A 21,433-nucleotide genomic window follows, 5' to 3' on the forward strand; every position below is an offset into this window, starting at 1 on the left:
TAAAACTTTTTCCATGTACCGTGTTTTCCGGACCATAGGGCGCACCGGATTATAAGGCCCACTGCCGATGAATGGTCTATTCTTGATCTTTTTTCATATATAAAGCGCACCTGATTATAAGGCGCATTAAAGGGGTCATATTATTATTATTTTTTTCTAAACGTAAAACACTTCCTTGTAGTCTACATAACATGTAATGGTGGTTCTTTGGTCAAAATGTTGCATAGATTATGTTGTTATTTACGTGGCTCACCTTCGACAGCGTTTTCTCCCCGTCATCTTTGTTGTAGCGGTGTAGCGTGCAAGGACGGGAGTTGAAGAAGTGTCAAAAGATGGAGCTAACTGTTTTAATGACATTCACACTTTACTTCAATCAGTAACGGAGCAGCATCTCCTCATCCGCCGGAAATGTGTCCCGTGAAAAACCGTCCGACCGGAACTCTCAAATAACTAAAGTTTCTTGGGTGAATAATGTAAACTCACCACACCGGTATGTTTTAGCGCTTTCATGGCGAGTATACTGACAGATTTAAGTAAGAACTTTACACTACTTTATATTACAAATGGCAACAGTGGAGGATGAATGTCCCATAACAAGAAGATAGAGAAAAAGAAGAAGATTATCGACTACGGTGTCAGCACGGACTTCAAAGGCGGAGGTGCGCAAATTTTTAGGACTTATGCAGATCCCAAATACACATCAGCAGGTACCAGAAGGTAAGAAAAATTACTTTTACATAATATTGCAAAACAAAACGCCAGATAATGTCTTACCTTATACACACACCATAATAATACTCGTATGTTGAAGCACAGTACAATCCATCAAGCGCTGTGGCTTTATAGCTTACCAAAGTTGTACTAAAACATTTTTATAGATTTTTGAGCGCCGTGTGTAATGTACTATATTTTCAATGGAACATATACAATGTTGGTGTTGTTTACTTGATACATATTGCAGTCTACACGTATCTCTTATGTTTGACTGCCATCATATTGCAGTCTACATGTATCTCTTATGTGTGACTGCCATCTACTGGTCACACTTATCTTTACCATGTTCCAAATAAAATTGCTTCAAGGTTGGTCAGCAAAACCAGAATTATTCATTAGGCACATTGGGTTATAAGGCGCACTGTCGAGTTTTGAGGGGAAAAAAAGGATTACGCCTTATAGTCTGGAAAATCTGTTACACCAAAGGCCTTTTACCCTCCAATAGTGTGTCACATCTATGTCCTGACAGTGCAAATCATATTGTCTTACTTGTCTGTGTTGAACTCACTTATGCAATTAAATAGTGTGTAAATTGAGACACAGCCCAAGTTGTCATTTATCTTATTCTCTTCTCTTCTCCAACTCTGTACCTTGGTCAGCTGATGAAGAGGCTGCACCTGAAGTCATCCCAGTCGAGCAGCAGGTGCTGGCTTCCGAAGCGGTCGCAGAGTCCATCGCCGCTCCTGCAGAGGGCGCTGTTGAGCCTGTTGATGAGAGCGAAGCACCTAAAGTAGACGCTGGTGAGGTCTCAGAGATCATCTCCACTGAGGAGGAGGAGGCCGCTGCAGAAGAGACTGTGGCTTTGGAGGAAGTAGTTGAAGAAACCCTCGTCACAGATGAGGTGGAGACCCCGACAGAGGCCCCTTCAGCTGAGAGTGCGGGTACATCAGTAGTGGATGAGGCCCTCCCTCCTGGTCCTGCTGCAGACATGTCTGCATGAAGCGTGTGGTGGTTAGACAGAAGTTAGATGTGCACACTCCCACCTCTTCACCCAGGAAACAGGCTCATGGACCCCAACCGAAGCAATCTTGGTGTCTTTCGATGAAAACTAGTTTGGAGTCCATCAGTCTAATTCTTTGGAGTCTTCCTTCACATGACACCCACCCCCCCTCCCCCCACCCCCACCTATTCATTCAGATCCACGCTTTAAACTTCAAATTAGGTTGCTTTTATGGGAGTTTTCATCACCAGCGCAGTAATAAAAGTGTGTTAAATCACAGGCGTGTACAGGGCAGGGAAAGCATTGTTTCACTTAGTTACTGCTTATCTTTGTTTTCCTTCTTTATTTTTTTTAAAAGATTAACCGACTTTAAAAAATTTTTTTACATGTACTAACATGATTTAGTAATTTTTCAGTTTTATTTTTAGGTCATCAATATGATTTTAGTTATGTCGCTATAATAATCAAATAAAGATGAGAAGAAACTAACCATTTCAGAAGGCCTCTTTGTCACCTATGACAAACATTTTAATATCCTAGCAGATTTTAGCCTGTTTCATGAATTCAGTTGCGTAGAATATACACAGTACAGGCCAAAGGTTTGGACATACTTTCTCATTCAATGGGTTTTCTTTATTTTCATGATTATTTACATTGTAGATTGTCACTGAAGGCATCAAAACTATGAATAAACACATGTGGAGTTATGTACTTAACAAAAAAAAAGTAAAATAACTGAAAAATAAATTATATGCTAGTTTCTTCAAAATAGCCACCCTTTGCTCTGATTACTGCTTTGCACACTCTTGGCATTCTCTGAATGAGCTTCAAGAGGTAGTCACCTGAAATGGTTTTCACTTCACAGATGTCATAGTTGTGATGCCTTCAGTGACAATCTACAATGTAAATAGTCATGAAAATTAAGAAAACGCATTGAAATGAGAAGGTGTGTCCAAACTTTTGGCCTGTACTGGAATAAGTACAAAGAGACGACAACTTGTTAGGGTATGTAAGCTTGGTAAACATAAGCAACCACTTTTATTTGGGTTATCAGTCTTCTTTTTTGTTGACAAACTCTGATCTCCTTCTGCTCAATAAATACTGTAATTGATTACTTCCCACCAGTCTGTGCTTGTGCTGAGGTTCACATCATGTCAGTGGTGAAAGTGGGTGTTATAGGTGGTATTATAGTACCACCTATCGGATGATTACTGACACTGCAACTTGAGAAATGTCAAGCAGTTTCCCCCAGTATGCCTGGCAAGTTGAGCCATCGCAATTGTGCTGAGATCTAAACCGAAGCAGTTAAGTTAATGGAAGCTTTACGGTCTTTGTTCCACCACAAACCCCAACATGGTGTCAGAAGTGGACGTAATCTGGTGCCTTGAGTCGCCAAGTGAGTTGGTATGATGTAACTGAAGATGCCTGCGCCAGGAAATAGCCATGAGTATGTTCGAGGCGAACATACTCTGTGGCAATTTCAGTGCGAATTGGGACATCTTCCCAGCAGGATATGAGGATTATGCTTTGGCAAAGGAGCTAGTGACCAAGCCCAAGGAGGTCCAGGCGGTGACATTGAGGAATGTTATGGGAGCGCAGTGTCGACATGTCTACAAACACAACTTGACTGACGGATATGACCATTATCCTGAACTCACTGGAACAGGTATTTAGACCTGCAAAAAATGTGATATATACGAGCGCTACATATCCTGCAAACAGGTTTGTGATTTGACGCCGAGAGAAAGCTGCTACCTGTTAATAAGGTGCCTTACGAGAAGAATTAATCGGAGACAGAATAGCTATCGGCTTTGCTAATGAGAGCGCAAGCAGACGGCTTCTGAAGGAAAAGGACTGTTGAGGCAGCTGAGCTCTATGGGGAAATCGTACTTGGACAATGTCAACGCCGTAGGAAAAGAAACATTCACAAGACAAGCTATCACGGCAGAGAAAATGAGTCCCAGATCACAGGTTGAGAGTCACTCCACGGTAAGTACTGTGGCACATTACATGAGTGGGGAAAGGAACACTGCCCAGCATTTGGCAAGAATTGTGATGCTTGTGCCAGAGCTCATCGTTTTGCAAGAGTGTGCAAAAAGGCCAGGAGAAAAGATGGAAAATCCACATATTCGAGGGACTGATTGTTGACAAAGAAAAAGCAGTGATGGAAATAAACGATGTGTTGGAGCAGTGAGGACAAAAGGCAAAAAATGGTTTGTTAATCTTCGGTTGAATGGAAAATGACAGATGGCAGCTTGATTCGGGAGCTACCTGTAACGTCATGAGTGTCAGAGACAAGAAGAGGCTGGCTCCGGGAGAAAAACTAAAACAAAGCAGCACACTAATACTGTATTCAGACCACGAGTTGCCATCACTAGGCTTTAATAGGGATTGTGTGGTGCGGGGTTGCAAATACAAACTGGAGTTTGAAGTTGTGAACTCGGTCACCATGTATGAAGAGATGGGGCTCATACACTTCACCATCCCAGAGGATCTCAACACAGGGAACAACAGCCTCACCCAGCCTCCCTCCAGAAATACAGTCCTTACATGATGTCTTCGTGAGTCCGGTGGGGGCACTGCCTGGCGAAGTTCACTTTAAGCTGGATCCAGCAGTTCAGCTGGTACAGTCAATGTCCCTGTAGCCATGAAGGACTGTGAACTCTCAGCTAGACCGATAAATCGGAAGGCTATATGACATCCGTCAGTGAGCCCACAGACTGGATAAACAACATGGTCATCGTCAAAAGACCAGAAAAGCTGTGCATGTTTACAGCCTCACCATCTCAACCGTCAAGTGAACTTCTCACATCATACCCATGCTGGAGGATGTGCTTTACAAGCTGCCCAAAGCCTAAGTTTTCACACTGGTTGATGCAAGAGATGCTGTTCTGCAGTGTAAGCTGAATGAAGTCCGTAGCCTCACGACCACCCTTTGGACATCCTGGGGCCGAAAGAGATGATAGAAACTTTTATTTGGTGTGTCAGTGGCTCCGGAGGTCTATCAGAGGAAGCAGCATGAGCTGTTGGCAGGGCTTGAAGGTGTGGAGCCTATAGTGGACGACATCTTGCGGTGACAGTGAGGAAGAGGCATGAGACCATAATGCAAATGTGGAGTCTGACATTTATAATGCAGAGCATGCTACTGGCTCTACAGAGCTACAACCTGCGAGTTGTCTATAAACCAGGGCTGGAATTGTTTATGAGTGACACTCTGAGCAGGGCTGTTGTGTTATATTGGCCTGGAATGGAGAGGACTTTGTCATTAAGTAGCCCTCACACCCTCCCCTATGTTGCAAGTGGTGTGGATTCTATGTAACATGTTTGTGCTTATGGCTAATTAGTTTTTTTCTTGGCCTCAGTCTGGACCCCCATACCCTGACCCTTTTTTAAAATTCATCCACCTCCCGCCCCCACAGCATTTACCTTTTTCACACCTTTCTAAGGGGTGCCGGAAATTGGCTGACCCGTCAGCCATCTCTGTAATGTACGTTGCTCTTGAATGGGATTGTGCTGAAAATCAGAATTCCCCCTTGGGGACTGATAAAGTAAACAAATGAAACGCATGAAGTGTACAACATGCAACGAGTATGCTATAGAGCAGCAGAAAGAAACAATGCTGAGCCATGAACTTCCCATACGCCTCTGGCAGATAGTGAGCCTGGATCGGTTTCAACACAGTGGGGAACTTTCTGATGTTGGTAGATAAATACTCAGATTTGAGTAATTATCAGTGCAGAGACTACCATAAAATGATGCAAGGCTAAATTTGCCGGTATGGGCAACAGGACAGGGTTATAACTGACAACGGGTCCCAGTTTGCTTGTACTCATTTCTGCCAGTTTTCTGTGGACTGGGAGTTTGAGCATATCACCTCCTCACAAAGGCATCCCAAGGCCAACAGAAAGACAGAGCCTGCTGTTAAAATTGCAAAGAATCTATTCAAGAAAGCACTTCGGGAAGGCAAGAACGCCTGGAAAGCAATTTTACAGTGGCGAAACACCCCAACGGAGGGAATGGACAGGAGTCCTGCCCAGGGTCTGATGGCACGGCGTCTAAAGTCAGCCTTGCGGGTGTCACCTGCTCTTCTTAAGCCACGGGTCATTATTGATGTAGTAGACAAACTCCGTCACAGGAAAGGAGTTTCTAAAATCATCTATGACAAGACAGCGAAGGACTGGCTGTGGGCAATGCAGTTCGAATGAAACCACTGTCTGGGGACAGAACAGGCATCTGGTAACGGGGAGTGTGTGTACGGAAGTTTGCTCCACAGTCCTATCTGGTAGAGGTGGAGGGCTCTCAATTGTCGCAACCATGTTGACATACGTAGGGCAGAACCGATACCTTCACAACACGCGATGACTGGTTCAGAGGGGCCTGCATTTGAAGGCGATGGGGTTCAGGCACTAGGTCAAATGGCTAAGGGTGAGGTGGGATGCATCTTTTCTCCTGTGCCTACTCCCAGTGGGCTTCCCAGCAGTCCATATGACCCTGGATCTCCACAGATTTCAGAAAGAGCAGCTGTCCCGTTATCATCATCATCTCATTTCCCTGCTCTCTCGCTTTATGGCCGTCAGATACGGCCTCCTCACACACTGAATCTATAAATTCACATGGACAGTAACAGAATGTGGGGGAGGTGGTGTCATAAAAGAAGAGTACTGTTTTATTGTCATGCAGATTGAGGTAATGCTACAGTGGCAATGATTCAAAGCACACATTTTTGCTCATGTCCATAAAGGAGTTGGAAGAAGCAGAGCTTGTCTGGTCCTACCTTGTTTCATTTGCTATGTCTGGTTAAGCTCTTGAGTGTTCTAAAAGAATCAGTTTTAGGGTCACTTACAGAAAAGAGATATGGTATAGGTGGTATTTTAGTACCACCTATTGGATGTTTACTGACACTGCACCTTGAAAAATGTCATGCAGTTTCCCAGCCTGGCAGTTGCACTGTCACCATTGTGCTGGGATCTGAACCGAAGCAGTTAAGTTCATACCAGCAAAGTTACATGTGCGCCGGTTCATCTTTGTTACACCACAAACCCAAACAGCGGGGTTTGGTGTTTGTGTCATTTTAATGTCTTCTAGTGACTTGTCTGTATGTACTGTAGTAACTCATTTTATCCCCTTAATTGTTTTTGTGACGGAGCTCTTAAGGATAGGATAGCACTTTATTGTCATTGCACTTAAAATGTACAACACAATTACATTTTCAGCGCAAACCCATTCAAAAGCAGACATACATTGTACAAAGTGTCAGAACAGGAACGCTGATGGGTCGCCGCTAGGGCGGTGCCCTCCGGGGCACTCGTGAACAAGACTCCGAAGTACTTGAACTCCTCCACTTGGGCAAGATTTTTCTCAATCAAATACAAATTAATCTATAACTTTTACAACATGTCTCTCACTGTTTGTTTGTATTTTTATAAGGAGGTAAGCAACTGTCTTTAAGGACCTCTGATTTACCGCCCTAAATTAGCAATTTGTGTAGCTATGTCATGTTTCATTTAAAGTTGTCCACTTTGTGTCCCTCAGAGGCTGTGCCAGATCTTCGTACAGCTGTAACAAGTCTCGCTGGCTCTTCAGTTGAAATTGCAGCAGCTTCTGTCGGGGAATCCAGTTTGGTTAGAGCTGTCCGGCAGATAGAAGAAGATAGACCAGGCCTGGAGTCTGTGCTGGAAGTGTTAGAGCCTGTAGTCCTTGAGGGAACTAAAGAACACACCCAGGAGTCAGCTGTGGCCATGAAGGAGGAAGAGCTGGTGCCTGCAGAAGGTCTTACTGGTGAAGAAAAGGCTGGTACAGAAGATAAAGTGGCTGGAGAAGAGATAGAGGAAGCTTCTTACCCAGCTGCTGAAGAAGAGGAAGTTGTACCTTTTTCGGAAGCAGTGGAGAACATGGGACAGAATTATGCTGGGGATCAGACTCTTGAATATGATCCTAAGGAGAACATCACCCATGAAGACACAAATATCACTCCTGCAGATCCGGTGGATGAAGATGAGATGCCTGTGGAAGAGACTGCAGTAGAGGAGACAATGGGTGCCTCTGAAGAAAAAGGTGTTCCAGAAACTGAGGTGCTTTCAGTCTCTGACCCAGTACCTACTCCAGAGTCTAACTGCCACAATGATCCCCCAGAAGAAGTGATGCCTACTGCTGGTTTGCAGTCAGAAAACATTGAGGAAGGTGAAAATAAGACAAATGAAAGCAGGGAGAAAGGTGAAGATAAGACGACTGAAAGCAAGGAGGAAGGTGAAGATATGACGACTGAAAGCATGGAAGAAGGTGAAGATGAGACGACTGAAAACAGGGAGGAAGGTGAAGATGAGATGACTGAAAGCAAGGAGGAAGGTGAAGATAAGACTGAAAGCAAGGAGGAAGGTGAAGATACGATGACTGAAAGCAGGGAGGAAGGTGAAGATAAGACAACTGAAAGCAGAGAGGAAGGTGAAGATAAGACGACTGAAAGCACGGAGGAAGGTGAAGATAAGACAACTGAAAGCACGGAGGAAGGTGAAGATAAGACGACTGAAAGCACGGAGGAAGGTGAAGATAAGACAAATGAAAGCAGGGATGACGGTGAAGATAAGACAAATGAAAGCAGGGATGAAGGTGAAGATAAGACAAATGAAAGCACGGAGGAAGGTGAAGATAAGACGACTGAAAGCACGGAGGAAGGTGAAGATAAGACAAATGAAAGCAGGGATGACGGTGAAGATAAGACAAGTGAAAGCACGGAGGAAGGTGAAGATAAGACTGAAACCTGGGAGGAAAGTGAAGATAAGACCACTGAAACCAAGGAGGAAAGTGAAGAGAAGACTGAAACCGGGGAAGAAGGTGAAGATAATACTGACAACAGGGAGGAAAGGTGAAGATAAGATGACTGAAAGCAGACAGGAAGTCCTCTGTGGAAGTACAATGTGAGAAAATGCTTTTGTACAGTCAGTTTTGGAACACCTTCTTTTTTCCACCACTGATTGTTTTTTTTTTACCATGTTAACAAGTTAACTTGGTTTTACCACGTTTTGCAGTAAAGACATTGGCTGTGTCTCAAAGGGACTACTTATGTCAGTAGGCCTACAATTTAATAAGTACAGTAGAACCTCAACTTACCAGCAGATTGCGTTTCACGACCAAGCTCGTAACTCAGAACACTCGTATCTTAAAGCAGCCCTGCCTATTAAATTAATTAATTCAAATCAATTTGTTCTGATTGCCGTCTTCCAGTCTCATTAAATCCAACATGTAATACAGTCGAAGTTACCAAAGAGGGAAGTTTGATCAGTAAAGCTGAGATAGCGAGTAATGGCGTTGAAAAAGATTATATTTATTATTATGCTTGCTAACTCTCACAATCAGTGTTGTAGTAGAGAATAGTGCACGCTTTCCAGGCAATGTGCAGGGAGAGTTAGACCCAGAACTGCTTCAAAGATGCACATTAAGGAGAGCTACAGGTTGAGGAGCAAGCCTCAGCTGGAGGAGGACATTGGCTGGAAGGGTGTGGAAGCTGAACCGCTGCTAAAGGTTTGGTTTCCAATGGTTGGATAACCAAGTTATTTCCATCCCTAGCTTTAAGCTGGCATTTTGAAAGAGAAGTGTGTTCGCAATTTGTCGAGACACCTCGTATCTCAAAATACTCGTAAGTTAAGTCCTCGTAAGTTAAAGTACCACTGTAGTACTTTTAGTAAATGTACTGCTGTCCCAAATATGTTACTGTCGTTGCCCACTTACTGATCACATTAATTACCTTCTCCTCTACATTCACTACTTTCCATCATTATCAGTTAGTCATCAGCCGCCATTCCTTCAAATTAGTCCCTTCCCTTCAACTATGTAGCCATGAGCTGTATCTCAATTGGAGGAGCACTTGCTTACTCACATTTAGTCTTTTGAGTGCATAAGTGTGTTGACACCGCCAAGTACCGTATTGTCTGGACCATAGGACGCACCGGATTATAAGGCGCACTGCCGATGAGCGGGACAATTCAGGTCTATTTTCATACAAAAGTTGCACCGGATTATAAGGCGCATTAAAGGGGTCATATTATGATTTTTTTCTACATTGAAAACATTTCCTTGTGGTCTACATAACATGTGATGGCGGTTCTTTGGTCAAAATGTTGCATAGATTATGTTTTACAGACCATCTTCAAGTCACTTTCTGACAGTCGCTTCAGGATGCGCTGGTCTTATTTACGTGGCTCACCTTCGACAGCGTCTTCTCCCCAACATCTTTGTTGTAGCGGTGTAGCGTGCAAAGACGGGAGTGGAAGAAGTGTCAAACGATGGAGCTAACTGTTTTAATCACATTCAGACTTTACTTAAACCAATAACGGAGCAGCATATTCTCATCCGTGGCTCACTAGTGCAACAACAACGCCGGAAATGTGTCCCGTGAAAAACCGTCCGTCCGGAACCCTCTAATAACTAAAGTGCCGTGGGTGAATTATGTAAACCCACTACAGTTTTCAGCGCTTTGATAGCTAGTTTACTGAAAGATTTAAGTTAGAACTTTACACAACTTTATATCAGAAATGGCAACAGCAGAAGATGAATGCCACATAACAAGAAGGTAGAGAAAAAGAATAAGCTTATCAACTACGGTGTTGGCACTGACTACAAAGGCGGACGTGCGCACATATTCAGGACTTATGCAGATCCCAAATACAGATCAGCAGGTACCAGAAGGTAAAAAAAGTTGATTTTGCATAATGTTGCGAAACAAAACGCCCGATAATGTCTGCTAATAGGTGCCATTTTTCGGTCCTTATACACACACACCATAATAATACTGGTATGTTTACTGCACCAACAATCCATCAAGCGGTGCGGATTCATAGTTTACCAAAGTCGTGCTAAAACATTTTGACAGATTTTTGAGCGCCGTGTGTAATGTTCTATATTCTTCATGGAACATTTAAAGTTTTGGCGTATCTCTTATGTGTGACTGCCATCTACTGGTCACACTTATCATTACACCATGTACCAAATAAAATAGCTTCGAGGTGGGTAAGCACAACCAGAATTATTCCGTACATTAGGCGCATCGGGTTATAAGGCGCACTGTCGAGTTTTGAGAAAATTAAAGAATTTGAAGTGCGCCTTTATAGTCCGAAAAATACGGTAGTAAAGAGAAGAAGAAAGGAGAGTAAATATTTCAATCCTAATTTCTAGTAATGCACAATAGTAATGGACTGCAACGTCAAAATTCACGCGCTCATGAACTAAGTACACGGAGTACACAGTCTACTTCCTTGAAGTATTCCATTTGAGACACAGACACTGCCATTTTGCCAATATTATTTAACTAAAATATGTATTTTTTTAATGGTTCAAACATGTGATCGACTTTAAATTACGGCATGTTAGAAATAAAAAAAAATCATTAATATAACCAATATGTGAAATAATAGAAATATCTACAATTAATACTAATATCTCAAATTAAGTAAGTAGTGAATATATGTTGTGTTTTAGGTTCAAATATACAAACATCTGTTGTTAACTGACAGTTGAAGATGTTGCATTAGGTGGTGGAAGCATTGAAACAAGCTAATTAAATGTTTACACTCACACTTAACACAATTTTTTAGATGTGCATTGTTTTTTCAGACAACTTTGGAACCTTATTGATGTATAAAAATAAAGTACCAAAATAAAGACAAAGTATTGCTCAGGTATTCGCATATCATTTATATGTTTATTCGTGTCGGACTTTGTTTGTGCATATACATATACATGCAGTTCTTTCTACAAAAAGTTTGATTTGATTAATGGAAATAAATAAATGCATCACATCAATGGTTATTTCAAAATAATGAAAATGATTTTGTTCTTTAAAAATTGTAAATGCGGTATAAAAAGTAAAATATATTACACATATTATGGATAAATAATATTGAAATGTATGACTTAAAAAAAATACAAATACAAACGACCCCTAAAGGGACAAGCAGTAGAAAATGGATGGATGGATGGACAAATGTATATGGTATGAGTTATTATTTTTGTAATTTTTAAATAAAAAAATTACAAATAATTTTTTGTAAATGTTTAATATTAAGGAGGCATTTTTCCATTGAGGGCTGCATACAGACTTTGATATTATTCATTGTTTTATATTTCTTTATTAAAAACACTGAAAGGTATATTCTTTATTACATTTTGAGAGTTATTGGTAGTGTGATATCTTCTTCAGACATTCAACATTCAAACTGTTTCTCTTTCCAATGTGGCACTTATGCCTCCTTCATAATGTTTTATCTTTTTATTAGTACAATATTGTTAAATATTTTGGTTGGTGTTTGCTTATTTTGAACGTGCATACAACCACAATGTAATACATCACATATACGTATATAGTTGTTTAATTACAGCATGTCTGAAAAGGAGAAGGAAGAAGCGAAGCTTATTTAATACTACCCCCTTTTTTTTGTATAGTAGCAGTTTTTAACCCATTCGTTTGTTCTCTATTTGTTACACACCAGTACATAAATATATAAATATACAATTAGTAAGTAAATAATAAATACATAAACAAAGTTCTCATAAATAAATATTTAAATAATTTATGGTTCACCTATGAGCTGAATAAGATTGTCTTTTTTTTTTAAATAGGGTTTAAGATGTTTATCAAGACTCTTTTTTTATTAGCTTCTGTGTGTTTGATTTAATTAATTTAAATTTAATTGTACTAACTTTAAGACTTTTGTAACTTTACAAATGTCGTTTATGAACAGATTGAACAATTTTGGTCCCAATATTGATCCCTGGGCTACGCCACAATATACACTACCGTTCAAAAGTTTGGGGTCACCCAAACAATTTTGTGGAATAGCCTTCATTTCTAAGAACAAGAATAGACTGTCGAGTTTCAGATGAAAGTTCTCTTTTTCTGGCCATTTTGAGCGTTTAATTGACCCCACAAATGTGATGCTCCAGAAACTCAATCTGCTCAAAGGAAGGTCAGTTTTGTAGCTTCTGTAACGAGCTAAACTGTTTTCAGATGTGTGAACATGATTGCACAAGGGTTTTCTAATCATCAATTAGCCTTCTGAGCCAATGAGCAAACACATTGTACCATTAGAACACTGGAGTGATAGTTTCTGGAAATGGGCCTCTATACACCTATGTAGATATTGCACCAAAAACCAGACATTTGCAGCTAGAATAGTCATTTACCACATTAGCAATGTATAGAGTGTATTTCTTTAAAGTTAAGACTAGTTTAAAGTTATCTTCATTGAAAGTACAGTGCTTTTCCTTCAAAAATAAGGACATTTCAATGTGACCCCAAACTTTTGAACGGTAGTGTATATTTAGCGCTGTAGATGTGGGTTCTCCTTGCTTTATGTATTGCTTCCTGTTGATCAAGTAGCTTCTTACCCAATTCAAGACCAGCCCTCTGATACCATATACCAGGGGTCCCCAAACTACAGCCCGCAGGCTAGATACGGCCCGCCAGTGTCCAAAATATGGCCTGCCGGAAGTCCCAAGTTAAAAAAAATAAAACAAATATACTGTATATAAAGTATATATATTTTTATTTTTTTCTGTATTATTATTTTTTTAAAATCTGTCCACATTTTTTTAACCCAATGTGGCCCTCGAGTCAAAAAGTTTGGGGACCACTGCCATATACCATTCTAATTGGTATATGGCAATTAGACATATGACAGGCATGGGCGATACGGCACATCTTGGTACTGATGTGATTCCAAGTAAATATAATGTCGGTATTCCGAACTGATTTACTTGAAATTAGACAAGATCCTTTAAAGGTTTTTGTGATTTTGACTTTAATCTGTTGATGATCATTATCAGAATAAAACAGACAACACCAATTTTAGGCAAACAGAATACCTTAAAAGCGTATTTGTGAGCAGTTTTAAACAATATATAAATATATGAAACAATATATGAAGTGAAATTAATTATATATATATAGTGCTTTTCTCTAGTGACTCAAAGCGCTTTTACATAGTGAAACCCAATATTGGGAGCAGGTGGGTAAGGTGTCTTCCCCAAGGACACAACGGCAGTGACTAGGATGGCGGAAGTGGGGATCGAACGTGGAACCCTCAAGCTGCTGGCACGGCCACTCTACCAACCGAACTATACCGCCCTATACCGAGTGTTGGTCTCACGTTCACCTGCCGATATATATATATACATACACATATACGTATACATACATATACATTATACATGTACATACACATACATATACAAACATACATATACTGTACATACACTTCCACATACATATGTATTCACATATACTTGCACATACGTATAAGTATACATATATATATATATATATATATATATATATATACACGTATACATACATACACATATACAAACATACATACACATATACAAACATACATACACATACATATACATACACAAATAAAAACATACATATACATACACTTCCACATACATATACATTCACATACATATACATACATATACGTATACATATACATACATATTCATATAGGTATACATATATACACATATACGTATACATACACTTCCACATACATACACATATATATACACATATACATCTATAATACACCTCACCTTTGCTTTGGAAACGTCGGCGGTATTTCCTCCGAGCTTCAGCCATATCTGCCGTATACGTATGTGTCATTCAACACGTAAGTCGATGCATCGTCACAAAAGTTATGGAAATATATGAAGGTTGAAAAGTGTCTTAGTACTGCTTTAATGCTTCAGTCACACGCAGGATTCTCACAGGAATGAGGCAAAAATATAACCTTACCTGCTGTATCCCTTAGGTCTGGCGCCCCTGCTGGTAGCCTGGCAAATCTCCGTGTTGTTCCACGAACTTGCAACATGTACAGTGTTCATTTGTTGCCACAAAAACACGCTGGTTCTTTGGCGGCGTGACGTATTGCGTGTTTGTAGGCGTAAACAAAACCAGTCACCTTGTCCACCAATCAAGCAAATCAACCATGGAATGTTCATTTACAAACAAAACAACAAAAAACGCCATTATGACGGTTTATCTATTCTGTTATTTTTCCACTTTCCTCACCGGGAAGGTCGCCGTCTAATAACGCCTACGGAAGCCGAGGAAGCTAGCCTAGTGAGCTACATTAGCATTAGCATATTAGCACTAGCTACACAAACACACACAGGAACCTCCCAATGGCTGCCCAGTGAAAGTCCAACTTGTTGCGCTGTCAATCAAGTTTTCCGCCAGGAGGAGAGAAGCAAAAAAAGGGGATACATTGACGGGAGGTGAGTTTATTATTACTCAGCTTTGACAGTTCGATGTTGTCGCCCGGGCAAGCTAACTAGCTAATGTTAGCCAACCAATATTGTGTTTCTGTGCCACATATTTCTTTTTTTTTCTCCACTTATTGAACTGTTGCTGGTGCTCCTTATTGTTCGTGTCATCCTTAGTTGAACATAGTTCAGTCATTCGTACCCAGTAGTGTCACCATCTCACAATCCACTTTACTTTTTTTTTTTTTTCCATTTAATTTTTATTGACATCCAGCATCAGACATTCCTATCCATTACATCATAGTTACATACATCATAAATTTGTTGTCTGCCCCAAATGTCAAAATATTTTTTTGTTTATATCCCAGCGATGCCACTCCCACCACCCCCCTAAAAGAAAGAAACAGCAAGAAAACAAAATAATAATATTTACAGGTAAATCAATTGAATAAAGAAAAACAAGTAAAAAATGAATTAATAATAATAATAATAATAATAATCAGAAATCAAATAAAATCCATCCATCCATTTTCTTCCGCTTATCCAAGGTCAGGTCGCGGGGGCAGCAGCCTAAGCAGGGAAGCCCAGACTTCCCTCTCCCCAGCCACTTCGTCCATCTCCTCCCGGGGGATCTTCCCCGTGGCCTCCTGCCGGTCGGACATGCCCTAAACACCTCCCTAAGGAGGCGTTCGGGTGGCATCCTGAGCAGATGCCCGAACCACCTCATCTGGCTCCTCTAAATGTGGAGGAGCAGTGGCTTTACTCTTGAGTTCCCCCCGGATGACAGAGCTTCTCAACCTATCTCTAAGGGAGAGACCCGCCACCCAGCGGAGGAAACTCTTTTCGGCCGCTTGTACCCGTGATCTTGTCCTTTCGGTCATAACCCAAAGCTCATGACCATAGGTGAGGATGGGAATGTAGATCGACCGGTAAATTGAGAGCTTTGCCTTCCAGCTCAGCTCCTTCTTCACCACAACGGATCGATACAGCGTCCGCATTACCGAAGACGCCGCACCGATCCGCCTGTCGATCTCACAATCCACTCTTCCCTCACTCGTGACCAAGACTCCTAGGTACTTGAACTCCTCCACTTGGGGCCGGGTCTCCTCCCCAACCTTTCCCGGGCAAGAACCATGGACTCTGACTTGGAGGTGCTGATTCTCATCCCAGTCGCTTCACACTCTGCTGCGAACCTATCCAGTTAGAGCTGAAGATCCTGGCCAGTTGAAGCCATCAAGACTACAATAATTTAAAAAAATATATAGACCGCGACCCTGAAAGGGATAAACGGTAGAAAATGGATGGATGGATATAGACATATAGGGAGCAATCACTAACTCGAGAAATCTAAATCAGGTTTATGGGGCGTGACATAATTGACCCAGTTTTCCCAGTATGAAGTAAATTTCTCCAATTTATAATTAATAAAAGCAGTTATCTTCTCCATTTTATATATGTCCATTGTGATTTCCATCCATTGCTTCAAAGTTGGGCTCTCCTGCGATATCCATTTCCTAGTAATGGTCTTTTTACAGGCCACTAGTAGGATATTCATAAAGTGTTTATCTTTTTTCTGCCAATCCCGAGGTACATGTCCGAAAAACAAAGTCTTACTTTCAAGGGGTATTTCACATTTGAAAATATCCTGTAGGGCTTGGTCTATCTCTTTCCAATAGTCCTATAAGGCGGAGCAGTCCCAGAAAAGTTAAGTTAAAGTACCGATGATTTTCACACACACACTAGGAGTGGCGAAATTATTCTCTGCATTTGACCCATCACCCTTGAGCACCCACTGGGAGGTGAGGGGAGCAGTGGGCAGCAGCGGTGGCTGCGCCCGGGAATCATTTTTGGTGATTTAACCCCCAATTCTAACCCTTGATGCTGAGTGCAGAGCAGGGAGGGAATGGGTCCCATTTTTATAGTCTTTGGTATGACTCGGCCGGGGTTTGAACTCACAACCTACCGATCTCAGGGCGGACACCCAGAAAACATGGTAGTGGTTTGCATTTAAGTTCCCACAATTTCTCCCTACAATCCACTTTACATGATACATTCTGTCAACTGTTAAAAAACTAAACCGCGTCAAACATTTTATTCTTGAATGTAACCTAATTGTGTATTAAGTTAGTTGACAATTCTGTTGACAGAAATGACTGCAAACTGTGGTTGGTGTTCAAATTGCGGCTCCTGGTCATATTTAAGGCCATGTCCACACGAACACAGATACTTAATAAACGCATACTTATCTCTGCGCTTAGGCCTCTTGACCACACGCAGACGCATACTTTTGTCTTTAAAAGCGCCGACTTTTGCAAACGCTGGCCAAAGTGTAGAGTTCCAAAATTCTCCGCTTAGCGCAGGGGTGTCCAACGTACGGCCCGACGGCTGGATCAGGCCCGCAAAAAGGTCTTATCCGGCCTGCGGGATGAGATTGCTAAGTATAAAAATTAACCTGACATTTTTGAATGAAAGAAACCGCTGTTCTAAATGTGTCCACTAGATGTCGCAATAGCAATTCTTTGTATCTTTGTAGATGATGCTACATATGTACAAAATAAACCACATGATCTTAGTACATCAGTCGAGGAAAATGACCAAACAACATAAATAACATCCTGTAATTAGATTTTGATAAAAAACATGTATCTTGAAAGATTGAAAATTAACACCAATGAGATGACTGATGAACATTATCACATCATTTATTCAGAAAATATAAATAACGACAAATAAAGAGAGAATACTATTAACCGCAACATGTAAGTGTAAAAAAACAAAACAACAACATTATGATTTGTACATTTTCAGAATGTGCTTGTTCTATTTTTAAACAAAGAAAACAATCTGAAGTTGTTTTTATTTTTAAGTTATCGTGCCATGATTTTACCAGTCTGGCCCACTTGGGAGTAGATTTTTCTCCATGTGGCCCCCGATCTGAAATGAGTTTGACACCCCTGGCTTAGCGTGTACACGGCACAAATGGAGACTTGTGATGACGTCCCTGTTGTGTGCTGTCATTTCTAGGCTCAACAATGCCTTGCTGCCTTTAAACACACTATAAGAGGACTTACTGTATGTTTGAACGTGAACGTGCTTCTATTTTCACTCGACATTAATAAGAAAGACATTAAGATGGGCTTTGAGACACTTCCGCCAGCGCTTATGACAGTCAGCTGTTTTGGATATGATGGCTGTGAAACCTCCACCTGATGGGACAACTTAGACAAGCAAGACTTACGTGTTTTGCTTCCATTTATAACATCTATATGCTCCCACTAGGATAAATCATGCAAAATAATAACATTGACCATCATTGCTATGCCGATGACACCCAAATCTATGTAGCGCTATCACCAAATGACTATCGCCCCATAGATCTTCTGTGCCAGTGCATTGAGCAAGTCAAACACTGGATGTGCCAAAATTTCCTACAACTAAATGAAGATAAAACTGAGATAATTGTTTTTGGTGCTAAAAAAGAAAGGTTTGAAGTCATCCAACACCTTCAATCACTGTCCCTGAAAACCTCAAATAAAGCCAGAAATCTTGGGGTTATTTTAAATTCTGATATACATTTCGACAGTCACATCAAATCAGTAACAAAATCGGCCTACTATCACCTCAAAAATGTAACAAGACTTAGAGGGCTCATGTCAGCTCAAGACTTAGAAAAACTTATACATGCCTTTATTACCAGTAGTCTAGACTATTGTAATGGTCTCCTTGCAGGTATTCCCAAAAAAACTGTCAGGCAGCTAAAGCTTGTTCAGAACGCTGCTGCTAGAGTTCTAACAAAGACCAAAAAATGTGAGCACATTACACCAATTCTTAAATCCTTACATTGGCTCCCTGTACATCAGAATTGATTTCAAAATCCTCCTGCTCACATATAAATCACTACATGGTCTAGGGCCGAAGTATATTACTGATATGCTCCCACTATATAAGCCCTCTAGATCAGTGGTCCCCAACCACTGTCTAAGAAATAAAAATAATAATAATAATTAAAAAAAAAAAATATATATATATATATATTGTTTTTATTAAATCAACATAAAAAACACAATATATAGATTATATATCAATATAGATCAATACAGTCTGCAGGGATACAGTCCGTAAGCGCACATGATTGTATTTCTTGATGAAAAAAAAAAAAAAAGCTGATCTACCAAACTTGTGCACAGAGGATCACATAATGAGCAAATTAAAAAGAGAACATTATTTTGCTTGTTTGTCTTAATGTATATACATAATATATGCTGATTATTAGAATGGCCACAATACTGCGAGGAGGAGATGCAAATATAATCATTGAGGACCTTAAAAATGTTTGTGGCTCCATACAGATTTGTTTTTTGTATTTTTGGTCTAATATGGCTCTTTCAACATTTTGGGTTACTGACCTTTGGTGTAGAGGGAGAAAAGCATTCGGGAAAGAACACACCCCTGGAGAGGGTGAAATGACGATTGTCCGGGTGCTGGATGTGATGGTCTGCAGCCTTACCGGCTGCCCCCTGTCAGTTAGGCTGGTGTTCTAACAAATCGAGCTGCTTTGTCAAAATGAGCTACCCAAAGCTACCAAAATTAATCATATTAAGTACTTTGTGTTGACTTACCTCGCGTTCCCTTGGTCACTCGCACTACAAATATTTTAAATTATATTTATTTTATTGTGTTTTCTGATCAGTAAGCATGTAGATACTTGCAGAGTAAGGAAATTCACATTGTATATTAACGGACAGCAAGCAAAGTATGTAGATAATAACAGCAGGAGGAAGTTCACATTGACACAAATAATGTTAGACTTACATTTTTGTTTTTATCACTGTTCAAACAGGAATAGCAACTGGTAGCCCTTTTGGACAATGCAGTTCGATTCGACAGAACAAGGGCACTGTGAGCTGGGTGAGTTTGCGGTACAGGATATTTAGCGTGATACTGTTAAATACACAGCTGAAGTCCATCAACAGGAACCTAGTGTAGGTCCCTAGGGAATAGAGGTAATGCAGGATGTGGTTCAGTCCCATGTTGACTGCATACCTCACTGACCTGTTTGCCCAATAGGCAAACTGCAGGGGTTCCAGCAGAGGGCCTGTAATGACCTTCAGGTGTCGCAGCACCTATCTCTTCCAGACCACAAACATCAGGGTTATGGGTCTGTAGTCATTGACTCCTGCGATGGCAGATTTTTTTTAGACTGGGATGATGGTGGAGCCTTTGAAGCTAAAATGCACTTCGCACAGCTGAAGTGAAGAGTTGAAGATCTGCGTGAAGATGGGGACCAGCTGCTCAGCACCGACTTTCAGGCAGGAGGGACTCACACAGTCTGGTCCTTGGAGCCTTTCTGATCTTTTGTTTGTGGGTAATCTGGCGCACATCCTTTCCATAGATCGTCAATGCAGGTGGATGGTCAGAGGGAAAGGGAGGAAGGGTTTTAGGGGAAGCAGGTCGGGTAGAGACTGAGTGTTGGGGTGATGGTTGTGGGGCTGCACGATTTTGAGAAAAAAAAACTATTTACAATTATTCTCTCCAAAATTGCTATTCTATTTGGGATGCTTATATTTTATACATATAAATGCAGAGGGGGCTGGAGCCTATTTCAGCGGAATGCAGTGTACACCCTGGACAAGTCGCCACGTCATCGCAGGGCCAACACAGATACACAGACAACCATTCACACACTAAGGCCAATTTAGTGTTGCCAATCAGCCTATCCTCCGGTGCGTGTCTTTTGGAGGTGAGAGGAAACCCGAGTACGCATAAAACTGCAAAAGTAACGAGTTAAGGAAGACATGTTACTTTTAGACTGTCAGTCAACATATCCTTGTCACTCAAGGTGCCACACATTAGATCAATATGCAATAATTTAGCCTAAAAATATTTGGCTTCATGCAGATGGGCTCAGAGCTTTTGTCTACAACTCTACACCATGCTCTTAAACTGAAGACTTAATCAACAAAAACTATGCAGAGTGAGACCTCTTTCTCCCAGTTGAAGGGAGAGACGAATAAACATGAGGCCTATTAATTCTTCAGCCTCTTGCGGTTATGTAATCGCACTAATTCAAACCTTGGGGTCGATTTGACTTTGATTAATCGTGGAGCCCCAATGTAAACCAGGGTTTGTTGTTGTATGTGCAGAAGGTCCTGGGGCCTCATGTCCTAACAGTTGTGTGGCTTTTCTACTAAATATGAACGTATGATCAAATTCAGAAAATGGTGAACGAAACTAAAAATGCAGATGTATTGAAGAATTTGCACGCACAAATCTAAGCACATTTCTTTGTTACATTGCAATCTACTTGGAATCCACCGCAGACATGTGCGTGGCTTGGCACCCCCAGACCACGCCCCCTTATACAATACAGGCCAAAAGTTTGGACACACCGTCTCATTCAATGGGTTTTCTTTATTTTCATGACTATTTACATTGTAGATTGAATGAACACATGTGGTG

The 21,433-nt window shown here is 40.9% G+C and overlaps 2 protein-coding genes across 4 annotated transcripts in view; both read left to right on the forward strand.

Annotated features, from left to right (window-relative positions):
• The window catches only part of LOC133639536 (uncharacterized), a 30,827-nt gene extending 19,310 nt beyond the window's left edge, over positions 1–11,517 (forward strand). Inside the window, exons 5-6 of the mRNA XM_062032911.1 lie at positions 1,374–1,655; positions 7,247–11,517. Coding sequence (XP_061888895.1) covers positions 1,374–1,655; positions 7,247–8,580 — 1,616 coding nt within the window. The 3' untranslated portion in view covers positions 8,581–11,517. The remainder of the gene's footprint in view (positions 1–1,373; positions 1,656–7,246) is intronic.
• A 2,909-nt stretch (positions 11,518–14,426) lies between these two features.
• LOC133639535 (ETS-related transcription factor Elf-2-like) overlaps positions 14,427–21,433 on the forward strand; it is a 55,744-nt gene continuing 48,737 nt past the window's right edge. Inside the window, exon 1 of one of the 3 annotated variants that reach the window (XM_062032907.1) lies at positions 14,427–14,986. The gene's annotated coding sequence lies outside the window, so the exon portion shown is untranslated. Of the gene's footprint in view, positions 14,987–19,858; positions 19,883–21,433 lie in introns of those variants that run through there. The other 2 variants (XM_062032906.1, XM_062032908.1) reach the window with 2 other exon arrangements.

Source organism: Entelurus aequoreus, linkage group LG22 (assembly GCF_033978785.1).
Source record: "Entelurus aequoreus isolate RoL-2023_Sb linkage group LG22, RoL_Eaeq_v1.1, whole genome shotgun sequence".
NCBI lineage: Eukaryota > Metazoa > Chordata > Actinopteri > Syngnathiformes > Syngnathidae > Entelurus > Entelurus aequoreus.